The sequence below is a fragment of the Emys orbicularis genome, chromosome 1 (assembly GCF_028017835.1).
Source record: "Emys orbicularis isolate rEmyOrb1 chromosome 1, rEmyOrb1.hap1, whole genome shotgun sequence".
Classification (NCBI taxonomy): Eukaryota; Metazoa; Chordata; order Testudines; family Emydidae; genus Emys; species Emys orbicularis.
In genome coordinates this window covers 332,750,293-332,772,428 of record NC_088683.1, presented here as the reverse complement: position 1 = coordinate 332,772,428, position 22,136 = coordinate 332,750,293, and the positions used below count along the sequence as shown (strand labels likewise).

Below are 22,136 nucleotides of genomic sequence, written 5' to 3'. Positions count from 1 at the left end.
AGTAATGACGTGTTACAGATGAAGCTCTAGTCAGTACTTAGCAAGGAGCCGGACAGCTGTAACTGAGGGCACTTAATGGGGCTATTCAAGGGCAATCCCTCCTGCTCCATGGAGGACACTTCCCTACCCTTTGGGAAGGAAGAGAATTTATACTTTTAAATAGCATGGAATTTGCTGTGACCATCAAAAACAAAAACTGCACAGAATTACAAAAGGGAGCTGATCTGGCAACTGAGTGGAGGAGATCATTAGTGTAAAGCAACAGAGGCTGGGAGCATGCACTGATTTATATCTGCTTTTTTTTTTTTTTTGGTTGCTCAAGATAATGCTGATCATGTTTTCTAAGCATCTATTAACTTGTTTCCCTGGAATTCCTATTGATTTTTTTTTAATGCAATTTAAAAAGTGTACTGAGGTGGATAGCTAAAAATATTGAAAAACAGTCTTTGCTGAAAAGAAACACCTCTTCCTCATCTCCATTATCGATAAATCTCTGAGCCAGTATTATTGTTACTTTGAAAATTGTAAGTTGGAAGACTGCTTTTTGGAATGCTTGAACTATGATCATGCATTTTAGAGCTCTAAAAAATGAACCATTTTGTTTTGAGTAGCAGCCCAAAAATTTCACTATCCTGTGGCTTTTAAATTAAATTTTGTTTGGACATGTTTTGCTAAAATCTCAGATAAGTGGCATACCTACTGTACATCTTACCATTACTATAAATCCTTTAGAGTTGGGTGTTAGGACAGTGTGATGAGCTCACATTGAGAATCCCTAGCTTTTTTGGCTTCCAGGTGTTAAAAAATGAGCATTTATTCATTTTGAGTGCGAGATTCCTCTCCAGTTCCAAGAGGTGACCGTCACAGTATCATGTTAAAGCTCACAAGTTGTTCTTGAATAAATCCTTGTACATCAAAATACAAAGTTAAGTATTTCACCTACCTTCTCTGAAGTGGAATTTTAACAGAAAAGCAACTGTAATGTATACATTTACTCTCTATTTTGACATTTTCATTTTAAATTTCCTTTTAAATATGAAAGGAGAGCTAAACAAAAGAAACACAACTTAAGAAAATTCTTTATTTTAATGACACTCAAAAATTACCTTCTGTCTTCTGAGCATTAATTCAGTTCCAACATGTCTGAATCTAGCATGTTTAAGAACAAAACACTGCAGTTAAGTCAGGGCAGATTTTGGTTTTATGGAACAGCTCAGGCTAAAGGTTTCAGAGTAGCAGCCGTGTTACTCTGTATCCGCAAAAAGAACAGGAGTACTTGTGGCACCTTAGAGACTAACAAATTTATTTGAGCATAAGCTAAAGGGTGTCTTTATGCTCCTTAACTTTTCCAAACACTCATCTGCATTTCATTAGATACCCACTATAGTAAATTATATGATGCACAGAAATGGACATTTTTATCTTTACCAAACTTGCCAAAAAATTAGGCTCCTAGAAATCACTATTGGAATCACTTAAAGATAAGACTGTTCACAATCATCCTTTAAAAACAAAGTTGATTCAATATCTTTTACAGTGATGACAGTGAAAAACAAAACTGGAATCTCAAGTAAGCAGTTGGTGCACTTAAAAACTTGAGACCATAGCAATTAATATAAAGCACGGAGATACTATACATTAACAAAGCCAGAGTTTAAAATATGAAATTTTAGGTATTCTGTGTGGCAGAAAGAAGAGAACCAGGATTTATAAGGAAAGGTTATTACAGACAGTTTAACTTTAAAATGACCAATATGCCATTTACATATATGCTGCTTAGTTGTAGAATTATTGTGCTTGACTCTGTACAAATATGACTTCCACCAGGGAGCTTTCAGTGTTGTTCAGATGCAACACATTGGTCTGATCTTGAGGTTTAGCACCAAAATCTTAGAGGTCTTGCTGCTTACCAGAACCAGCTGAAGAGACAGTCATCCAGTAAAAGTAGTGAGACCCTTATCTAACAGTAACTCTTTTTAAATGGGGACTACAGCATTGACTGAGCTGTTCATTGCAATATCTATGTAACTCATTGATTATTTTTACATTGTACTCACAGAAACAAGTGATTGCATGGCATTGGATGCTAATAGCTTAATCTAACTGTCATGAAAATCTAAGGCAATCCAACAGTTAATTACTTTTTTTGTATACCCTTTGCTCTCTTACTAATTGCTATTTTATCTTAATTTTTCTACGTAAGCCTTTGGGTCTGCCAACTGCTGGACCACTATTTGACATTTAGCTCCAAGGTTAACTCCTTTGTATTGAGAGACCTGTTACGTCCTTTAGTATGTCAGTGCGCACTTAGGGAACTTCTAGTGCACGTCAGCAGGGTTCACATAGACAATTAGTGCAGGGCATGATTGAGTTCTTCAGATTTACACCCCAGCTTGCTGTGCAGTAAGTGCTCATGTAGACATGCCCTTAATTTGAAGTTCTGCCCATCCTTTTCTAACTGACTTTTTTTCTTCCTTGTTATTTAGCTCATGCTAGATACTTGGAATGAGTCCATATTTTCAAATATAAAGAATCGACTTCAGGACAGTGCAATGAAGCTGGTCCATGCCGAAAGACTAGGAGAAGCTTTTGACTCTCAACTTGTTATTGGAGTTAGAGAATCATATGGTATGTCTTATACAGTGTGATCTCAGCTGCATCTTCCTTTCTAGTTCAGACTTTCATAACATGCCTTCAACTAGATGTTGACAAAAGGGGTATGGTTGGAATGATCATTATAATGTTTTTGTATTGATTATCAGTGGGGTAAATGCACTTGCCAATGGCAAGTAATAAACTTTTCACTGGCAGGTGGGGAGCCTGCTCACCAATTTCTGCAAAATTGAAATGTACATTTTAAATAATAGTTTTAGCCCTTAATGTTGCAAAGAGACCCCTCTGAATGTGACACCTGGCAGTGCAGTCCCAGTCCTAGAGCTTGGGCTCCTACCTGAGCCAGAATTGGCTGGCGTGGGTCAGCTGCAGGTTTTTCTTTGCTGGGTAGACATACCTCATTATCTTCAAAAGAAAAATTTAGCAAGAGAAATAATTGTTTTTTAGTCAAATGCAAAGCACTTAAAAACTAGAGTAAGATCTAACTTTTTCTCTTTATAGTTAACCTTTGTTCTAATCCTGAAGATAAACTTCAGATTTATCGGGATAACTTTGAGAAGGCATATTTGGATTCAACAGAGAGATTTTATAGAACACAAGCCCCTTCTTATTTACAACAAAATGGAGTACAGAATTATATGAAATATGTAAGTATAAAGTAGGGCTGTCAAGCGATTAAAAAAAATTAATCACGTGATTAAACAATAATAGAATACCATTTATTTAAATATTTTTGGGTGTTTTCTACATTTTCAAATATATTGTTTTCAATTAAAAAACAGAATACAAAGTATACAGTGCTTGCTTTATATTTATTTTTGATTACAAATATTTGCACTGTAAAAAACAAAAGAAATAGTATTTTTCAGTTCACCTAATAAAGGTACTGTAGTGCAATCTCTTTATCATGAAAGTTGAACTTACAAATGTAGAATTATGTACAAAAAGATAACTGCATTAAAAAACAAAACCATGTAAAACTTTAGAGCCCACAAGTCCACTCAGTCCTATTTCTTGTTCAGCCAATCGCACAGACAAACAAGTTTTGTTTAAATTTGCAGGAGATGATGCTGCCCACTTGTTCACAGTGTCACCTGAAAGTGAGAACAGGCATTCGCTTGGCACTGTTGTCGCCAGCGTCGCAAGATATTTACGTGCCAGATGTGCTAAAGATTCATATGCCCGTTCATGCTTCAACCACCATTCCAGAGGACATGCTTCCATGCTGATGATGGGTTCTGGTTGATAACGATCCAAAGCAGTGCGGACCGACGCATGTTCATTTTCATCATCTGAGTCAGATGCCAACAGCAGAAGGTTGATTTTCTTTTTTGGTGGTTTGGGTTCTGTAGTTTCCGCATCTGAGTGTTGCTCTTTTAAGACTTCTGAAAGCATGCTCCACACCTCGTCCCTCAGATTTTGGACGGCACTTCAGATTCTTAAACCTTGGGTCGAGTGCTGTAGCTATTTTTAGAAATCTCACATTGGTACCTTCTTTGCATTTTGTCAATCTGCTGTTAAATGTTATTAAAATGAACATTTGCTGGGTCATCATCCAAGACTGCTATAACATGAAATATATGGCAGAATGCGGATAAAACAGAACAGGAAACATACAGTTCTTCCCCAAGGAGTTCAGTCACAAATTTAATTAACGCATTATTTTTTTTAACGAGCATCATCAACATGGAAGCATGTCCTCTGGAATGGTGGCTGAAGCATGAAGGGGCATACGAATGTTTAGCATATCTGGCACGTAAATACCTTGCAATGCTGGCTACAAAAGTGCCAAGCGAACGCCTGTTCTCACTTTCATGTTACATTGTAAGAAGCAGGCAGCAGTATCTCCCGGAAATGTAAACAAACTTGTTTGTCTTAGCGATTGGCTGAACAAGAAGTAGGACTGAGTGGACTTGTAGGCTCTAAAGTTTTGCATTGTTTTGTTTTTGAGTTCTGTAACAAAATAAACCTACATTTGTAAGTTGCACTTTCAAGATAAAGAGATTGCACTCAGTACTTGTAGGAGGTGAATTGAAAAATACTATTTCTTTTGTTTATCGTTTTTACCATGCAAATATTTGTAATAAAAAAATAATATAAAGTGAGCACTGTACACTTCGTATTCTGCATTGTAATAGAAATCAATATATTTGAAAATGTAGAAAAACATCCAAAATATTTAATAAATTTCAATTGGTATTCTATTGTTTAACAGTGCGATTAATCACAATTAATTTTTTTTGAGTTAATCATGTGAGTTAACTGTGATTAATCGACAGCCCTAGTATAAAGATAGTCATATGATAACTGTTCTGTTGTTGTTGGTACTTAAAATGATTGCTGTTCTGCTTCTGCACAGGCAGACGCTAAATTAAAGGAAGAAGAGAAAAGAGCATTAAGGTATCTAGAGACAAGGCGCGAATGTAACTCTGTAGAAGCGGTAAGTTTAAAAACTTAGTTGTATATGTAGTAAAATCATGTGCAGTATTTCAATAGTAGTAAAGGGTTCTGATGTCAGTTTTGATCATAATTTGTCTTGCATTTTTATTTTAACACGTAATTGCAGTCAGAAGATCTGACGTACTAGAAGCCTTATTTTTATTTTTATTTTAAATCCACTATTAGTTTTACTTATTTTAAAAATAAAAATCAGTAGGCCCTATTTCAAAGGTCCCCAAAATGTGGGGTGTGCCCCCCTAGGGGGCTGGGGAGAAACATTCGGGGGGGGCATGGTGGGCCCGGGCCAGCCCCCACGGGGGGCGGGAGAGAGCGCCACCCAGCTCTGCTTCTGGCCCTCATCCCATCTGCCAGGCCCTGCCTGCAGGCCCCAGCCGAGGCTCAACTCCCAGCCGCGCCCTCAGCTGTGGCCCCAGTCTCAGTCCCCGTACCCATCTGTGGGCCTCCTCCCAGAGCCACGGCCTCACTCCTGGCCCTGGCTCTTAGGTGTGGGGGGGGGGGGGGCGTGAAGTAAAAAGTTTGAGGACCACTGCTCTACTTTGTAGTTTGGAGTCTTACTAAACGTTCTGTGGAAAATACAGTAAAAGTACATAGTTTTTAATTTACAACTCTCCTGTTTTAGATTCAGTACTTGATTGTTGGATTGGGAATGGGTTTGCCATTTTTTTTAAATGTAAGTTAGTACAATTTATGTTGCACTTAGTGGGTTATAGTGACTTGGCAAGTAGGTAGGCAGTCCTAGGAGGTAAAAGGTTATTCAGTGCCAGTTTACAATATCTGGAAAAGTTCACTGTTTATCACATGAAACTCCCCAAACACTTCATAACTGGTAAATGACTAAATTTGCTCCCTCCATAACTGAAATGTAACCATCTCTGGTGTGAAGTACATCAACGGTTTACCAATGCTCACCAAACAGCTTAAGAAGGAAAGTGAAAAATACTTTATCAGGGTGAAACTCCAGGGAGAGATTTAAGTGCAGCAAGAAGCAATTTGTAGTTGCCTGTGCTGAAATTTGTTCAGGACACAAGACTATTTTAAACAAACACCCTAAGATCTGTAGTGGTCAGGATTTGCTTGGTCGCATTCTGCATTACAGCATAAGTGGGGCATCCCTAGCTAAGATGAATGGTAAGCAGTATATAAAATTGTCTCATCTGCCAATCTCTTGAGTGTAGAAGTAATTTCTTTGCTAGAATTGTCATTAGGCTCTTGTTCAAAGCAAACTAAGTCAGGTCAGGTAGGGTACACTGGAATGAACTATTCTTGGCTGTTGGAAGTGCATTTGGAAACTAAGTAGGGTAGTTACTGTTCCAGAACTGATACTACCTTGTGAGGAAGAGGCCACAGAAATATTAAACTGTTCACTCTTTCATGAGAGAAGCTACTACATTTCCCATGCTACATGCTTTAAAGGAAAAACACCTATGAACTGAAGTATTACTTTGTTTCGTGGTGTCATAATTTCTGTATTAAGTACAGCCTATGAGCATGAAACATTTTTCTGAGCTGTAGTGCATGAGGAGAGGCTAGTATTTATATTGAACATGAACTTGAGAGAGAGAGAGAGAACAAACTGGCGCTCAAAGGATTGTACAGTAATAAGCTAACTATATTTCTTAATACATTTCAGCTTATGGAGTGCTGTGTGAATGCTCTGGTGACCTCATTTAAAGAAACTATTTTAGCTGAATGCCAAGGCATGATCAAACGAAATGAAACAGAAAGTAAGTGAAGCTTAAAAAATATTGCAGCATGATCTCAGTCAGCTAGGTTTAAAAAAAAAAAAAAAAATTCTTGATAAATGTATCTGATTACCATTTTGTAACTGAGGCGGCTACATGTTTCTTTTTATTGCATATGGAGCCCTTTCATTCCACAAAAAGCATATGCTTCCATGTGCCATTGTAGGGTAATATGTTTTTTAATGTGTTTATACTCTGTACCTTCAATACCCCAGTTTGACTGACTGGATAACTCTTCTTTTCGTGAAAGGCTAATTGTGACAAAGAATTTTTTTTACACACATTTATTGTTCTTTCTTTTGCAACAACCTGCTTTCTCCAATTTTAATCAACTTTGGGGCTCTTCTTCAGAGCATTGCATCCTCTTGAACTTGAGTAATTTAAAAAATAAAATACCTCTCTCTGGGAGTCTCCCTCCTTTCCAAGATATTGCTTTTGAAGGCAGGGAAAGAGTTTGGTGTTTTAATTACTATTTCTGGTCCAGGACCAACATTTGGAAGAATGAACTGGTCAGCGAATAAAGTACCTCTGCATGTCTTTCACCTGTTTCACAGCCAATATCTCAAGACCTGAGAGAGCTGAAGATTAATGCTGTATGCCATTTAAAAGATGTCTTGAAGCGTTTGCTTCTAGGGATTTTGAGAGAGTGGGGTGATTCAAGTAGGAAATATTTGTGAAGGTGCTGATCTGCTGGCCATTCAAGATGATAGCTACTAAAATGTCAGAAATGAAGTAGGGGAATTGACAAAGAAAACCGGAAATCAGTGTGGTTATTTTTAAAAGCACAGAATCCTGCAACCAAATTGTTGAATTTTTGTAACTGTATGAATCATAGAATATCAGGGTTGGAAGGGACCTCAGGAGGTCATCTAGTCCAACCCCCTGCTCAAAGCAGGACCAATCCCCAGACAAATTTTTGCCCCAGATCCCTAAGTGGTCCCCTCAAGGATTGAACTCACAACCCTGGGTTTAGCAGGCCAATGCTCAAACCACTGAGCGATCCCATTTTCATTTCTATACACACGTGAGAACTGGGATTCTCAGCTTTCAGATAGTCTTAAGATCAAATATGTTCTGAAATGCCAGGTCTAGAAGTGAATGTTTTATACTACATCAGACTGATCCCTCCGTCTAGCAATACTTTCTTGGTACTAGACCAGGACTGAATATAGCAAAGTCCCCATTTGCTGCTTGGCTTGTACTGAGCATGCTCGCAGGATTGAACATGCTCAGTAACACTGGTGAAACTGGCTGACCTCACTCCCCCCTCCCCGCAAATCAACAGGCACGGGTCATGTCTGCTTGTTACAGTATAACTTTCAGTCCCCAAAGGAGTACAGTAGGTTTTATTTGAACCCAAAGCTATAGAGGTACTTCAAATAAGATACTTTCCTTAGAAACTTTGCTAGTTACTTACATGCCTCTCTGTTCCTTTTTCCATGCTAGAGAGACAAGTTGGGTGAGGTCCAGTAAAAGATGTTACCTCACCCACTTTGTCTGTCTAATATTCTGGGACCAACACGGCTACAACAACATCTTTCCATTATGTTCTTTATGCCTCCTCTTGAATTGATCTGTAAGGCTACTACCATTTCTTTCAGATCTCTTCAAAACTCACCTCTACCCTATTGACTATAAGAAATCAGCCACTTGATGGCTGGGTTAAGGAGGTAGATGGAAATAGCTGAATCTTAAATTAAAAGATGCAACCATGCCTATAACGTATTCTCCCCCCTTTCATATTTCATTTGTCATTTTATATTGTAAGCTGGGGTAGCCAATAGGCAGACTGAGGACCAAATCTGGACCTCCAGAAACTTTTGAGTGGAATTTAAAGGTCAAACGGGCTGGAGCCGTGCAGAGCAGTGCCCGCTCCTCAGCGCAGCGTCTCCCAGCAAAGGGTGGGCAGCTGGGCTAGGCTATGGGGCGCAGTGTGTCCCAGGCAGCTGCTTGTTCAGCCACAGCTCCTTCCTCCACCGGCCGGCAGCAGCTCAGGGATGGGGCAAGTGGGCCACGTGAGCGAAATGAGCAGGTGCTGGCATTCAGGCTCAGTGAGTGGGACAAGCAGGGAGCTGGGCCGCCCAGCCCACCAGGTAAGCAGAGCTGCCAAGTGCCTCTCGGCCGGGCCGCCTGCTCCACTGCGGGGCCTCAGAGCCTGGCCAGGAGGGGTGACCGAGCCAGGCCCCGATTCCCCGCTTTGGGGTGGGGGGAAGCCCGCAGGGAGGTGCTGACTGACGGGCTGGCACTGTGTCCCTCACTCAAGAGTGAGGCTGCAGGTACCCCCTCCCAAACCCCACAAATAGCCCCTCCCAGTACACACACACATGCACGGGCAGTATCCTCTTTTTGGGAACTTGAAGTATGGTAACCCTAAGCTGGGGAGGGGACAATTAAGGGGCATGGGGAGGGGAGCTGGGTGCAGGGCAATCGAGGAATTTTATACCTACAATCATTTTATTTGTCAAACCTAAGTTGTTAATCTTTGTAAACTCAAAACTTGAAATAGTTGTCTGAAAGTGTTTTAATGCTAATATTTGCATCTCTTTGACATTTTATCTATGTACTTTCTCAAAGGCTCAGATGTAATTTATTACATCTTTCTTGGAGGTTATTGTTAGGGGAAAAAACTAGAGAAAGGTTGGAGATGCCTTTGTTACTCTCCTTGTGGATGCAGTGGGGAGGAAGAACTAGAGAGGATATTGATTCAGAAAAAAGGGACCAAAGAATTCTTGGCCACAGATGTTTTTTGGGACAAGCAGCAGGACCAAAACAATACAACCCTGCTTGTATAGCAGTTCCCAATCTTGCATCCCTGGTCAGTTTCACACCTATATGAATGTAGGCTTCTAATTCTGAGATCCATTGTTACTAGGAATGTTGAGGCAACTGGAGAGGATGAGTGTGATTGAAGGTGGGAGAAGGGGTTCTAGTTGTACCCCAACCTACTTCTTCATGAACAAGATGACACAAAAATGGGATGTGGGACGAGAACTGCTTATGATATGAGATGCATTTAGTTTGAACTTGGGTGTGTGTGTGTGTGTGTGTGTGTGTGTGTGTGTGTATACAAGTAATCTAGCAAAAAGGAAAATAAATTAAACACTGAGAGAAGGGGAGGATAATACATATATGTTGACCTATTCCTGGTTGCCAGTGATTTTTTTTTATTATAGTTTTTTTTACTGGTGAATACAGAAAAGTTTTTATTCTCTAACATTCTACTAAGCATTTTTACTAACTTCTCAAAGAGAAGAATCCTTTCCTTGTGGAGTTCACATTTTGAAGAAGTTTCAGTAATATTAATATAAAACTATTTGAGGGGATATATTGTTATTGAGATCACTTACTCTACTATTTTTGTGACTTTTATGTCCCATTTGAGATATTCGTGTGAACAGAACATATACAAATTTTACTTAAAGCATTGTCTGGTTGTTACATGTGGAGTGACTAGTGGTTTCATCAGTATTTTGTGTTTTTCCAGAGTTGCATCTAATGTTTTCACTGATGGATAAAGTTCCTAATGGAATAGAGCCAATGTTAAAAGACTTGGAAGAGCATATTGTTAGTGCTGGACTAGCAGATATGGTAGCAGCTGCTGAAACTATTACTACTGTAAGTGTATGGTCTTGGGGGGGGGGAATTTCAATAGTCAGCAAGAACCTCTTGCAAAGGAAAACAAAAAATGCCCCCTTCTCTCTCTCTCTCTCTCTCTCTCTCCCCCCCCCGCCCCCCCATAGTGGGATTATTGGGTATATTACATGTAAGTGTAAACATATATTTTTTAAATTTAATAGATATGTCAACAAACACTTTGACTTTCTCTTTGTTTAAGAGATCAGAATTTAAAACATCCTAAAAGGAATTTTGTACAATTATACCTGAATCCTTTTGCATGTTTGAACTTACAAATACTGGATCCATATATTAAAACATGACATTTAAAGAAAATGTGCAGATGATAAATTGGAGGGAGTGCATATCAATCCCTATAGTTAGATGTATTAGCAATTTAGTTATAAAGGACTTTTTCAATTACTTATAACTTTTTGAACCGGTTACCTTTTGAGATTAAAATTTGGCATGCTTGTTCTGAACTAAGGAATGGTATTTTTTTGTGTGGAAGTTTCTCAGAAATGTTTGTTTTTCAAGCAAGAGGACAAAATATATTTTTCGGTTATTTTTTTAAAAATCCTAGATGGTGGGGGTTGTTTTTAATAGTTGTAGCCACACAGGAGAGACATAATAGACACATGATACTAGGTACCACCTCCCTGCCTCTGGAGCATAGATATCCCTCCAGTGAAAACTGATTTGATTTGGCATTTATAAGGTTTTTAAATACTCAATGTACACATACACATTTTTAAGTAGGAAATTTCATACCAAAAACTACATTAAAAGAATGTAAAAATTGCAAAGCCAAAACACTTAAGTTAGGGAAATACAGTTAACGTTGCCTACTCGTGCCTTACCTATGCATGTGTATTATGATAGTCTCTAATTTCTAATGGTCATTAATTACATGATCACATATTCTTTGAGGAGTGTCCTTGTGGGTGCTCCACTTTAGTTGTCTTGATGCCCTGCATTTGTCATCGGAAATTTGTGGTAGCAGTGCCCGATTGGGCTACGCACGCGCCATCTCGTGCCACCGCGGGCGGTTACATAGTGGTGCGCGGCTAACGGTCCCTCAGTTCCTTCTCTACCGCCTTCGGCTTGAGTCGAAGTGATCAGCAGCAGCCCTCTCTTACCTTCGATAAGATTAGCGTTTAGGTAGTTCATAGTTGTTAGTATAAGCAGTAGTTAGATAGTCTACCCTTTATACTTATTTTATTTTACTTTAAAAAAAAAAAAAAAAATTCTTCCTTATCTACCCTTATATACCCCTCAGTAGAAAGATAAGTTTATCCTCCCGTAGGATTACTACCATCCCTTTTTGTTGGGGGATAGACTTTCGCAGGCATGCCCGGACCACCAGGCTTCAAAGGCTGCCTGACTAGCAGACTGTCAGTCCAGGTTTCTGACAGTCATGCACAGTGCGTCAGCTGCCTGTCCCAGCGCCAGCCTGTCAGTCAGTAACACTTATTACTCAGAAGTGCCCACACTGCTGGAATCTCAGGGCCAGGGATCTCCAACTTAAATTCCTTATGATAGAGAAATCACTCAGGCCGGCCATGGACCCTGAGTCCAGGACACCTCCGGGCCAACGGTCGCCAGCTCCAGCAACATCTATGAAGGAGCCTTTACCCAAGAAGGCTACCAAAAAGTGGTCCCAGAATTCTCCGCACTGGGAATCAGCCAAGGAAAAGCAATCCCCGCCCAAAAAATCTACCCCAGTACCGATGGCACTTAGTGCATTGGACCATGAGACACTGGGACCCTCCGGTACTGAGAGTCGTCAGAAAGCGAAAGACCCTATGAGGGCAAGCTCGAATGGAGGTTCACAGAGCAAAGTGAAACCTTCCACCTCGGCACCCACAGAGGCGAAAAGAAGCTTGGCACCGACTGGCATAGTGGTGCCACCTGGGTGCCTATGCTGCATTAGTCGAGATCTTTGGCACCGGTGGCTACAGTTTACACTCCCAGGCTGTCAGCAACACCATCCCCAGTACCAAAGCTCACAGTTCTGCAACAGTTCATGAGACATGTGGATCTATTAGTCCCCTCTACTCGGTACTGAGGGTACTCCATCCAGATCGGTACCGAGCCATTCGAATACTCCACCTAGATCAGCTCCACCTCTGTCTAGTGACGAGGATGACCCAGTCACATATACTCCTCGTCACTCCTCACCCAAACGTGGACCGTCTCATCTATCAGAACACCACTCATCTGCAGAGGCATGTGCCTGGTATGGGCCCTGTCCCCCGTGCCATTGCCACCAAACTTGCCATACTGGAATCCGTGGGCTATATACAGGGCCCAACACCGCAGGTTTACTAGCCCGCCAAGATTGAGAGCCGCACAATCCCTATTGCCAACTATCCCAGCACCCTCATAAATACAAGAGGAAGTGACTGAGGAAACCGAGGATGTATCCTATCCTATCTCCTAGAACTGGAAGGGACCTTGAAAGGTCATTGAGTCCAGCCCCCTGCCTTCACTAGCAGGACCAAGTACTGATTTTGCCCCAGATCCCTAAGTGGCCCCCTCAAGGATTGAATTCATAACCCTGGGTTTAGCAGGCCAATGCTCAAACCACTGAGCTATCCCTCCCCCCGACCAGGAAACCTCACCACATGCACACCTCTCATCTTTGTCATCGGATGAAACCATAAGGCCACCGTCCCTAACCATTGGGATGATTTCAAGGCCTTTCAGGACCTCTTCAAAAGGTGGCAGAATCCTTAGCTGTTTCATTAGAACAGGTACCTGAATCTCAACATAAGTCACTGGACATACTCCAGTCATCCCCGTCAGTAAAGATAGTATTACCGATCAACGATGCTATTATGGAGCCTGCCAAAAACATCTGGCAGACACCAGCAACAGCATCATGCAAGAGATTGGACAAAAGATATTATTTGCCATCTAAAGGAGCTGAGTTTTTATTTACACACCACACCAAACTCACTAGTGGTGGAGGCAGTAAATGAGAGGGGAAAACAACACCACTCCAGAACAACCCCATATGATAGACTGGAAAAGATTAGACATCTTCGGCCACAAGGCCTTTTCCTCTGCGACACTTCAGTTCCGCATGGTAATTATGCGGCCCTACTGGCAAAATACACACACAATATCTTTTCAGAAATGTCAGAATTTATTGATAGTGTGCCTGACAATAAAAAAAAGAACAATTTAAAGTTAATATCGCTGAAGGACATCTCATCGCCAGAACAGCTTTATAGGCCTCTCTTGACTCCGTAGACATGGCTGCATGGTCCATTGCGGCTGGCTCCCTCACTCAAGGTTCCCTATGGAGGTCCAGGCTACAGTCGAAGACTTTCCCTTTGAAGACCCAAAATTATTTGTGGCCAAAACAGATGGGTCTCTCCACACCCTGAAAGACACATGGGCAACTTTGAAATCCATGGGTATCTACACGCCTGCAAATAAAAAGAAACAGGGCAGGTATTATAACCAGAGAGTCTGATCGCCTCCATATACACAACATAGAAAGTATGACCAGCACTGCAAACAACAGCAAACCAGACGTTGACAGACCCAAAACCAACCTTCGACGTCCCAACAATCCAACACTAGAGAGCAGTTTTGAAGGTGTGCTCGAGGGCACAAGACAACTGCACGTTCTAACGCTAGAAACAGACACTATCTCCCAACCATTCGGAGATGGATTGTCACATCGATGGCCTTCCTCATTGCCATCACATCCGCCAGATGAGTGAGAGAATTAGGTGCCTTAATGGAACATCCCCCATACACAGCATTCTTTAAAGATAAAGACTGGACATCCAAAGAGCATTAGCTTTCTACACTGAAAGAAACAAAAGTATTCAGAAAATCACCAAGACTATCTGTCTCCATAACAGAACACTCGATGGGTCAAAACATCTCAAAACCGAGACTATCCAAATGGATATCAGCATGCATCCACTTCTGCTACCAAAACACCAACCTACAAGGCCCAGTGGGAGTCCGCACGCACTCTACCAGAGCACAGGCAGCATCTGTGGCCTTTCTTAGTAATGTCCCCGTCACTGACATTTGCAGAGCAGCAACCTGGGCATCAGCCATACATTCCCAAATCACTATGCTAAAGAACAACAAGTCAGCATCAGACGCTCACTTTGGACTCTCAGTGTTATCCAGCGTCAATAACGAAACTCCGAAGCCCCTCCCTTCCATTGAGGGGCACTGCTCAACAGTCACCTAAAGTGGAGCACCCAAAGGGACACTTGAAGAAGAGAAGTGCAGTACCTGAGGTTCTTCATGATGGTTGTCCCTGTGGGTGCTCCACTACCCTCCCTACTCACCTCTACTTCAGAGTTTCATGTAGATTCTCTGGGGTAGAGAAGGAACCGAGGGACAGTTAGCTGTGCACTGCTATGTAACCGCCCATAGTGGCACAAGATGGCGCCGGCGCGGTGCAGTCAGGCACTGCTACGACAAATCTCCAATTACAAGCGCAGGGCATCAAGATAACTAAAGTGGAGAACCCGCAGTGAGAACCATCTCAAAGAACCTCAGTTACTGCACAAGGTGAGTAACCTCTCTTTTTTTTTTTTTTTTTTTTTCCGCCTGGAGATTGGTTTTTGTTTTCATTTGTTTTGTTTTGCTGCTTTAATTTTAGGATTCTGAGAAATATGTAGAGCAGTTGCTTACATTATTTAATCGATTTAGTAAGCTGGTTAAAGAAGCTTTTCAAGATGACCCAAGGTTTCTTACTGCAAGAGATAAGGTATATGTTTTAATATAACTGATCTTTGTCTTCATTTATTTTAAATAGTTGAAATCCATAATAAATTATGCCTCTAAAATCCCATTGCTCGTTTATTGATGAGTCCTGAAGTCTGTTCTTATGCTAATAAACTTGTTGAATAAAAGGCTGGTTAGAATCTTTTAAAGGTAATTGGTAACCTGATTTTTATTATTTGTATTGTGGTAGTGCCCAAAGGACCCAGTCAGGCCTGGAGCTGGTAGTGTTGTTTAATTGTACAGCACCTATGAAGATGCTGACTGTGCTGACGAGCTTATAGTCTAAGTGTCTGATTCAGCAAGGTAGTTATGCTCCAGGTTGTACGTATAATTCTGAATAGTCCTCTGACTTCAGTGGAACCCCTCACATGCTTAAAGTTAGGCATGTGCTGAAGTATCTTGCTGAATCGGGGCTTAAGAAAAAGCTGCTTTTCAGTACGGTAGCATTAGTCTGTGTCTAAGACGTTCTTAGTGTTGAATCAATTGATTTTTAATTCATCAGTGCTATACATTTCTAGGGCCTGTCAGTGACATACAAGAATTGGGGAAATCACTGACAAGCCCTGGAAACGTATAGCACTGATGAATTTAAAATCGATTGATTTAATACTAAAAAAGCCTTAGCCTGCTTCTAAGACAAACATATTGAAAAGCAGTCTACAAACATATTGGACTAGTAAAGGACATGGATTAGAGGGTACAGACACTTGCTATAGTAAATTTAAAAAATGGGAGATGTGAATTGTTTCATATTTGAATACATTATTAAAAAAATTGAATGAAGTGTTTTATACTCTTATTTTAACTATTCATTTTAGGCATATAAGGCAGTTGTGAATGATGCTACAATATTTAAACTTGAATTGCCATTGAAGCAGAAAGGGTAAGCCATTTAAATACTAATGTGAATCAAGTATTTCAAATTTAAATTTGAACAGGCAAGTTCAATAATGTTTTAAAATGTTTTAAGAACACTATGTAATGTCATACTACAGTTTACTTTAGTTTGCTTTTCTGTTGACCCCAAAAGCACTCAAAGGCCTGTTGGGGCTTTGTACCTTTTTTCATACTCTGAGGAACTTTTTCACATGACAGCAGATCAGTTATCTAAATAAAAAATGTAGCCTATCAAGCTGGCTTTTACTTGTAGTATTTTGTTGCTTAAATATTTTTACATTGTTTATAATGACTTAGAGTTGGGGTCTACATAAGTTTAGGACTGTTTAGGGATAGTGATTCTTTTTTTTTTTTTATTGTCTTTATTTAAATGGTGTTTTTATTAATTATGTAAAGTTGCTGTTGAGCTGTGTATGTATCAATACACAAATCCTTGTCTCTCCACATACTGTTATTGGACTGCCACTATCCAGACTGATGGATAGTCCTCTTTCATACTGAGAGCTGGCAGTGAATGCCAAGCATTTTCATTCCCCTCAGCTAGGGTAACTACAACTTTTACTTCCCTCTACTGTTTTAATTTCTGTCATTGAATCAGGCAGGAAGGAAGAGGCCATTGTCATCACTTTCTGTCCTATTGCACTTTTATTTTATACACATTTGTTACTTTCTTTTTCACTGAGATAATGATGACAATAGCGGAGGAAGTGGGATGAAAGAAGAAAAAAGACATAGGTGCACTGTGTGTGGGGAGCCTCGTGCAGTAGTTATTCACCAGGATTTTTGTGACCTGTGAGCAGACTGTGAATTTCCACAGCAAGGCAGCAGTTTCAAGCTGTAATTTGAAGGAGAGAACTTCAGTCTAAGAGACCACGAGATGGTCACTAGGTCCAGAAGGACCTGGTATCAATCAGGGCATGGTCTATTCTTGAGGTAGAAATGTCAGACAGAAAAAAAATCCTTGTGTCCAGACAGTAGGAACCCTCGGGAAGTAAGCATTCAAACTGAGAATGCAAAACTTGGTAAGCTATAGAGACACTTTTTTGGCCAGGAGTCTCATTTGGAAAGATGAAATTGCCCATTCTCTGTCCTATGGAACATCAACATAGGATTATATACAAACCCTGAGTATGCTGTGACAACCTGCATCTAAATTCTGTAGCCGTCTCATATATAGGGCCTTACCAAATTCACAGTCCATTTTGGTCAATTTCACAGTCATAGGATTTTAAAAATTGTAAATTTAATGATTTCAGATATTTAAATCTGAAATTTTATGGTGTTGTAATTGTTAGGGGCCCTGACCCAAAAAGGAGTTGTGTGGAGGTCGCAAGGTTATTGTAGGGGGGGTTGTGGTATTGCTATCGTTACTTTTGCTCTGTTGCTGGCAGCAGCACTGCCGTCAGAGCTGGGCAGCTGGAGAGCAGCAGCTGCAGGCCGAGAGCCCAGCTCTGAAGGCAGAACCAGCAGCAGCGCAGAAGTAAGGATGGCATGGTATGGTATTGCCGCCCTTACTTCTATGCTGCTGCCTTCAGAGCTGGGCCCTTGGTCAGCAGCCACCACTCTCTGGCTGCCCAGCTCTGAAGACAGCAATGCAGAAGTAAGGTTGACATGGTATGGTATTGCCATGCTTACTTCTGCATTGCTGCTGGCTGAGCGCTCAGCCAACAGCCATTGCTCTCCAGCTGCCCACCTCTGAAGGCAGCGCAGAAGTAAGGTTGGCAATACTGTGGCCCCCCCTTAAAATAATCTTGCCAACTCCCTTTTGGGTCAGACCCCCAATTTGAGAAACGCTGGTCTCCTCCGTGAAATCTGTATAGTACAAGGCAGCATTTCTCAAACTGGGGTCCGCAAAGGTACTCCAGGGGGTCCGCCGGTCCCGCTGATCAACTCCTCCCCCTCTCTTCCAGTGCCTCTTGCACGCCTGGGAACAGCTGTTCAGTGGCATGTAGGAGGTGCTGGGAGGGGGAGGAGCAGGGACGAGGGGTGGCAGGGATGGAGCGGGGGCAGAAAAAGGTAGGGCCTTGGGGGAAACGGTGGAGTGGGGGTGGGGCCTGGGGCTGAGCAGGGGGGTTGGGGGTCCGTGAAAATTTTTAAATCAAAATGGGGCTCCTCGGGTTGCTAAAGTTTGAGAACTGCTGGTATAGGGTAAAAACACACAAAAGACCAGATTTCACAGTCCATGGCACTTTTTTCATGGCCGTGTATTTGGTAGGACCCTACTCATATAAAATGAATCTGCTTATAATAACCATATGATAGCTGTATCCAGTAAAAATGCTTCCTTCTTATAGTTTACTATTATGGGTAGAGGCTGTATTTTTCTTTTAATTCTGGTTTTAAAATTGTGAAGTAATTCAGTATCTATTTTAATTTGAAAAACTGAAAACTTTGTATTCAAAGAAGTCAGGGTTTTTGTGTAATGATTAAGTTTATGTAGAAGTCAATGTGATTCCTCTAAAACTTAAACATACAACTGACTATGAATGTCAACATGGTATGAATCTTCAGTACCCGATATAGCTCGTTGCTTTTTTCAGGGAGTCTCTTAATTGTGAACAGTGTTTACACACAGCACTGATGGGTGGGGTCTCTGACAGCTACTCATTGACCAACTTTCAGAGTAGCAGCCGTGTTAGTCTGTATCCTCAAAAATAACAGGAGTACTTTTGGCACCTTAGAGACTAACAAATTTATTAGAGCATAAGCTTTCGTGGGCTACAACCCACTTCTTCGGATGCATATCAAGGCTGTATCCCTACTTTGAACTTTAGGGTACAAATGTAGGGGCCTGCATGAAAACTGCTAAGCTTATCTACCAGCTTAGCTCTGGTCCCGCTGCCACCATTCTCGATGGATTCCCTCCCTGGGAAGCCTTGAGAAACCTTTCACCAATTCCCTGGTGAATACAGATCCAAACTGCTTGGATCTTAAACAAGGAGAGATTGACCCTTCCCCCCTCCTTCCTTTCACCAACTCCTGGTGAATACAGATCCAAACCCCCTTTGGATCTTAAAACAAGGAGAAATCAATCAGGTTCTTAAAAAGAAGGCTTTTAATTAAAGCAAAAGGTAAAAATCATCTCTGCAAAATCAGTATGGAAAATAACTTTACAGGGTAATCAAACTTAAAGAGCTTAGAGGAATCCCCTCTGTCTTAGGTTCAAAGTATAGCAAACAAGATAAGCACTCTGGTAAAAGGTACATTTACAAGTTGAGAAAACAAAGTAAATCTAAGACGCCTTGCCTGGCTTTTACTTACAATTTTGAAATAAGAGAGACTTGTTTAGAAAGATGGGGAGAACCTGGATTGATATCTGGTCCCTCTCAGTCCCAAGAGCGAACAACCCCTTAAACAAAGGACACACACAAAAGCCTCTCCCCCCCCCAAGATTTGAAAGTATCTTGTCCCCTCATTGGTCCTCTGGGTCAGGTGTCAGCCAGGTTACCCAAGCTTCTTAACCCTTTACAGGTAAAAGGATTTTGGAGTCTCTGACCAGGAGGGATTTTAGTACTGTACACAGAGAGCTGTTACCCTTCCTTTTATAGTTATGACACGCCCCCCAAATCACAGATAGTGTTGGACGTTTGGTTCCACACTGGCTGTGATTTCTTTCCTGGAGCTCTAGGAGAAAACAGAGTTAATAAGACACACGTACCTTTAGACATACTACTGATTATATAAAAACTAACAATATGTTTCATTCCAAAAACAATTGTTAACCAGTTAACTCTGGGAAACTTTCCCGGGACCAACTTGTCAGCTCACGTGGTCTGAAAACCACTTATTTGCAACAGTCAGAATTGAAAATTAAGAGCCCTGATCACTTGGGCAAAAACACTTTAGTTCTAATGTTTAAAAAGTTGCATTTTTAAGGGCAGAGGATAGTTACTGTTACTTTAAGCAAATAGAATCCTAAGACATAGTTCCTGACAACGGCATATAGTGTGTTGTGTCAGATCTGGTTGAGCTCCCCTTGTTGGACAGTTACTAGACTGCTGTGCGGGAGGATCCAAGTGCTGAATCCCACAGCTTGTTGGGACTGGGTAGAGTTCATGGATCACCCATAGCCCTTGGCACTCCCAATACTTCTGGTTGGCTGGGGCAGCCATGAGAGGCTTGGCCCCCTGGAGAGGGGATATTAGTATTGTAGTGCCTCTGTCAAGTGAGCAGTTTCTCTTGCTGGATGAGGTGGAATCTCTGTTCTTCACACCTGCTGAAGAGAGGTGAGCTGTGCTTCCTCATCCGTCCCTGCTCTAGTTCAATGATTCATCTTGACTGACTACCCTGAAGCCATAGATTAAGGGGAAATTTCCCACCTTCGTTTTCTCTGCATTTCCCTAAGCAGTTGCTTTATACCCAGCTGGGGCTTTTCCCACATCTGCTGGATATCATGAGTTTGAGAGGGTGCTCTTTACCATTTCTCCCAGCAGGGTTTTGAATCCATAAGACCTTGAACTGTATCTTTCCCCCTGCTTCTGGCATGATTTTTGACCACCGAAATGGTCGGCACTGATTTTCTTCCCTGGTATAGGTAAACTGTGAGCTCAGCTTCTGGGCCACTGTGTCTGGCCTTGTTGGGTTTGCATCTGTGCACTCTGGGGTTACCTGGTTACACCATTTCCTACTAACAACTCAAAAGGGAATATTTTCTCCGGTATTCCCACAGTCAGCATCTCAGAACATTCCTGGGTGTCCATATAGACTTGGGCTACAGGTAGGGCAATCGTTCATCATAGAAACTTTTACCCACATCTGTTTGCCTGTCAGCGCCTTATATGGAAAATTTCACATGGGATTTCACCAGAGTTGTGCAGCACCAGTGTCATGTTTTTGCTAACCTAGACTGGGGTAAACTGTAGTCAGTAAGAGAGATTGCTATGCCCCCTAAATTATTAAAGGAACCCACTTGGCAGAAGCTTGGAGCCCAGTTTTCTCCAGGTAAGGTAATATAGAGAGAATTCCACTAGATTTTTCACTCACCAAAGTCCAATTTCTTAACACAGTTTCCAAACAAAGATTCCTGATTAAGTCTGTGGTTCCTCCCTAGAACCTACATCTAGTTCTTTCACAGCTTAGCCTTTCTACCACGCCCTCTTCCACCATTTGAACCACTAATGACATTCCTGGCCTATAGTTTTCCTAGAGGTCATAATATTAATGTGAATGGTAGAAAAACTGACTGTTTTGTCCTCTTCCTATTCAGAATTCTTCTGCATGTCATTCATTCCATGAATTTGTTCAAGTTTTCTACCTTTTGGTCTGTTTTACTTTAACCAGGACATTTTCCTGCCTAGTTTGTACCCTAAACCTTGAGCAGACAAAATAAAGCTTTGATACCTGTTGAATGCTTCTATGGCCCGAAAAACAGCATGATCCCATCATTCAGAAAATCCTGAGAACTATTCCAAAGCCAAGGCTTCAAGACTTACAATAACCTAAAGGTGCTATACTTTCATTTCTGAGACCTTTAAAAGGCCATCAGATAATCCTGTACTACAAGATGCTTTTTGTCCTAAAACCACTGAGTAGTCTGAAGTGTTCCATAAGAATACTATCTTGTGGCCCTTGCATACTTTGAGGCACTATAGTCTTAATATTGTAGTTCTGCTGATTCCACTTGTAGCGGCGGGATTTCAGATTGCTGTCTCTGAACCACCTTCCAGTGGTTTCCATCCAATACTTCTTTGGTGTGTCTGTGACAATAATGGCTTGCTCTCTTACTTCTATGAACTGCATTTCTCCGCATTGTTACTTGGGACCCATCAAATTGCACTAGTAACAGGAAGACACAGAAAATGCATTCCTTATTTGATCATTCTTTTCTGGAACTCTAACCAGTATGTGGACACCCACCTTTCAGATGTTTATGCAAATTACTGTTTGAAATTATTCCTAGCTAATTGCAGTTCTGAAATTTCCAAACAACATTAGTTGAGAGACAAATGGAAACACTTGGTCATCTTTTGGTTACTGTTTGACTGAATGGGGTGGGGTTAGGGGGAATGGAAGAGAGAATTACCTTTCATTTTGCAACAGTTT

The 22,136-nt window shown here is 41.2% G+C and overlaps 1 protein-coding gene across 1 annotated transcript in view; it reads left to right on the top strand.

Annotated features, from left to right (window-relative positions):
- CUL5 (cullin 5) overlaps positions 1–22,136 on the top strand; it is a 70,354-nt gene that overhangs the window by 36,763 nt on the left and 11,455 nt on the right. The window contains exons 5-11 of the mRNA XM_065406353.1: positions 2,487–2,628; positions 3,115–3,260; positions 4,973–5,053; positions 6,704–6,797; positions 10,300–10,430; positions 15,073–15,180; positions 16,016–16,080. Coding sequence (XP_065262425.1) covers positions 2,487–2,628; positions 3,115–3,260; positions 4,973–5,053; positions 6,704–6,797; positions 10,300–10,430; positions 15,073–15,180; positions 16,016–16,080 — 767 coding nt within the window. The remainder of the gene's footprint in view (positions 1–2,486; positions 2,629–3,114; positions 3,261–4,972; positions 5,054–6,703; positions 6,798–10,299; positions 10,431–15,072; positions 15,181–16,015; positions 16,081–22,136) is intronic.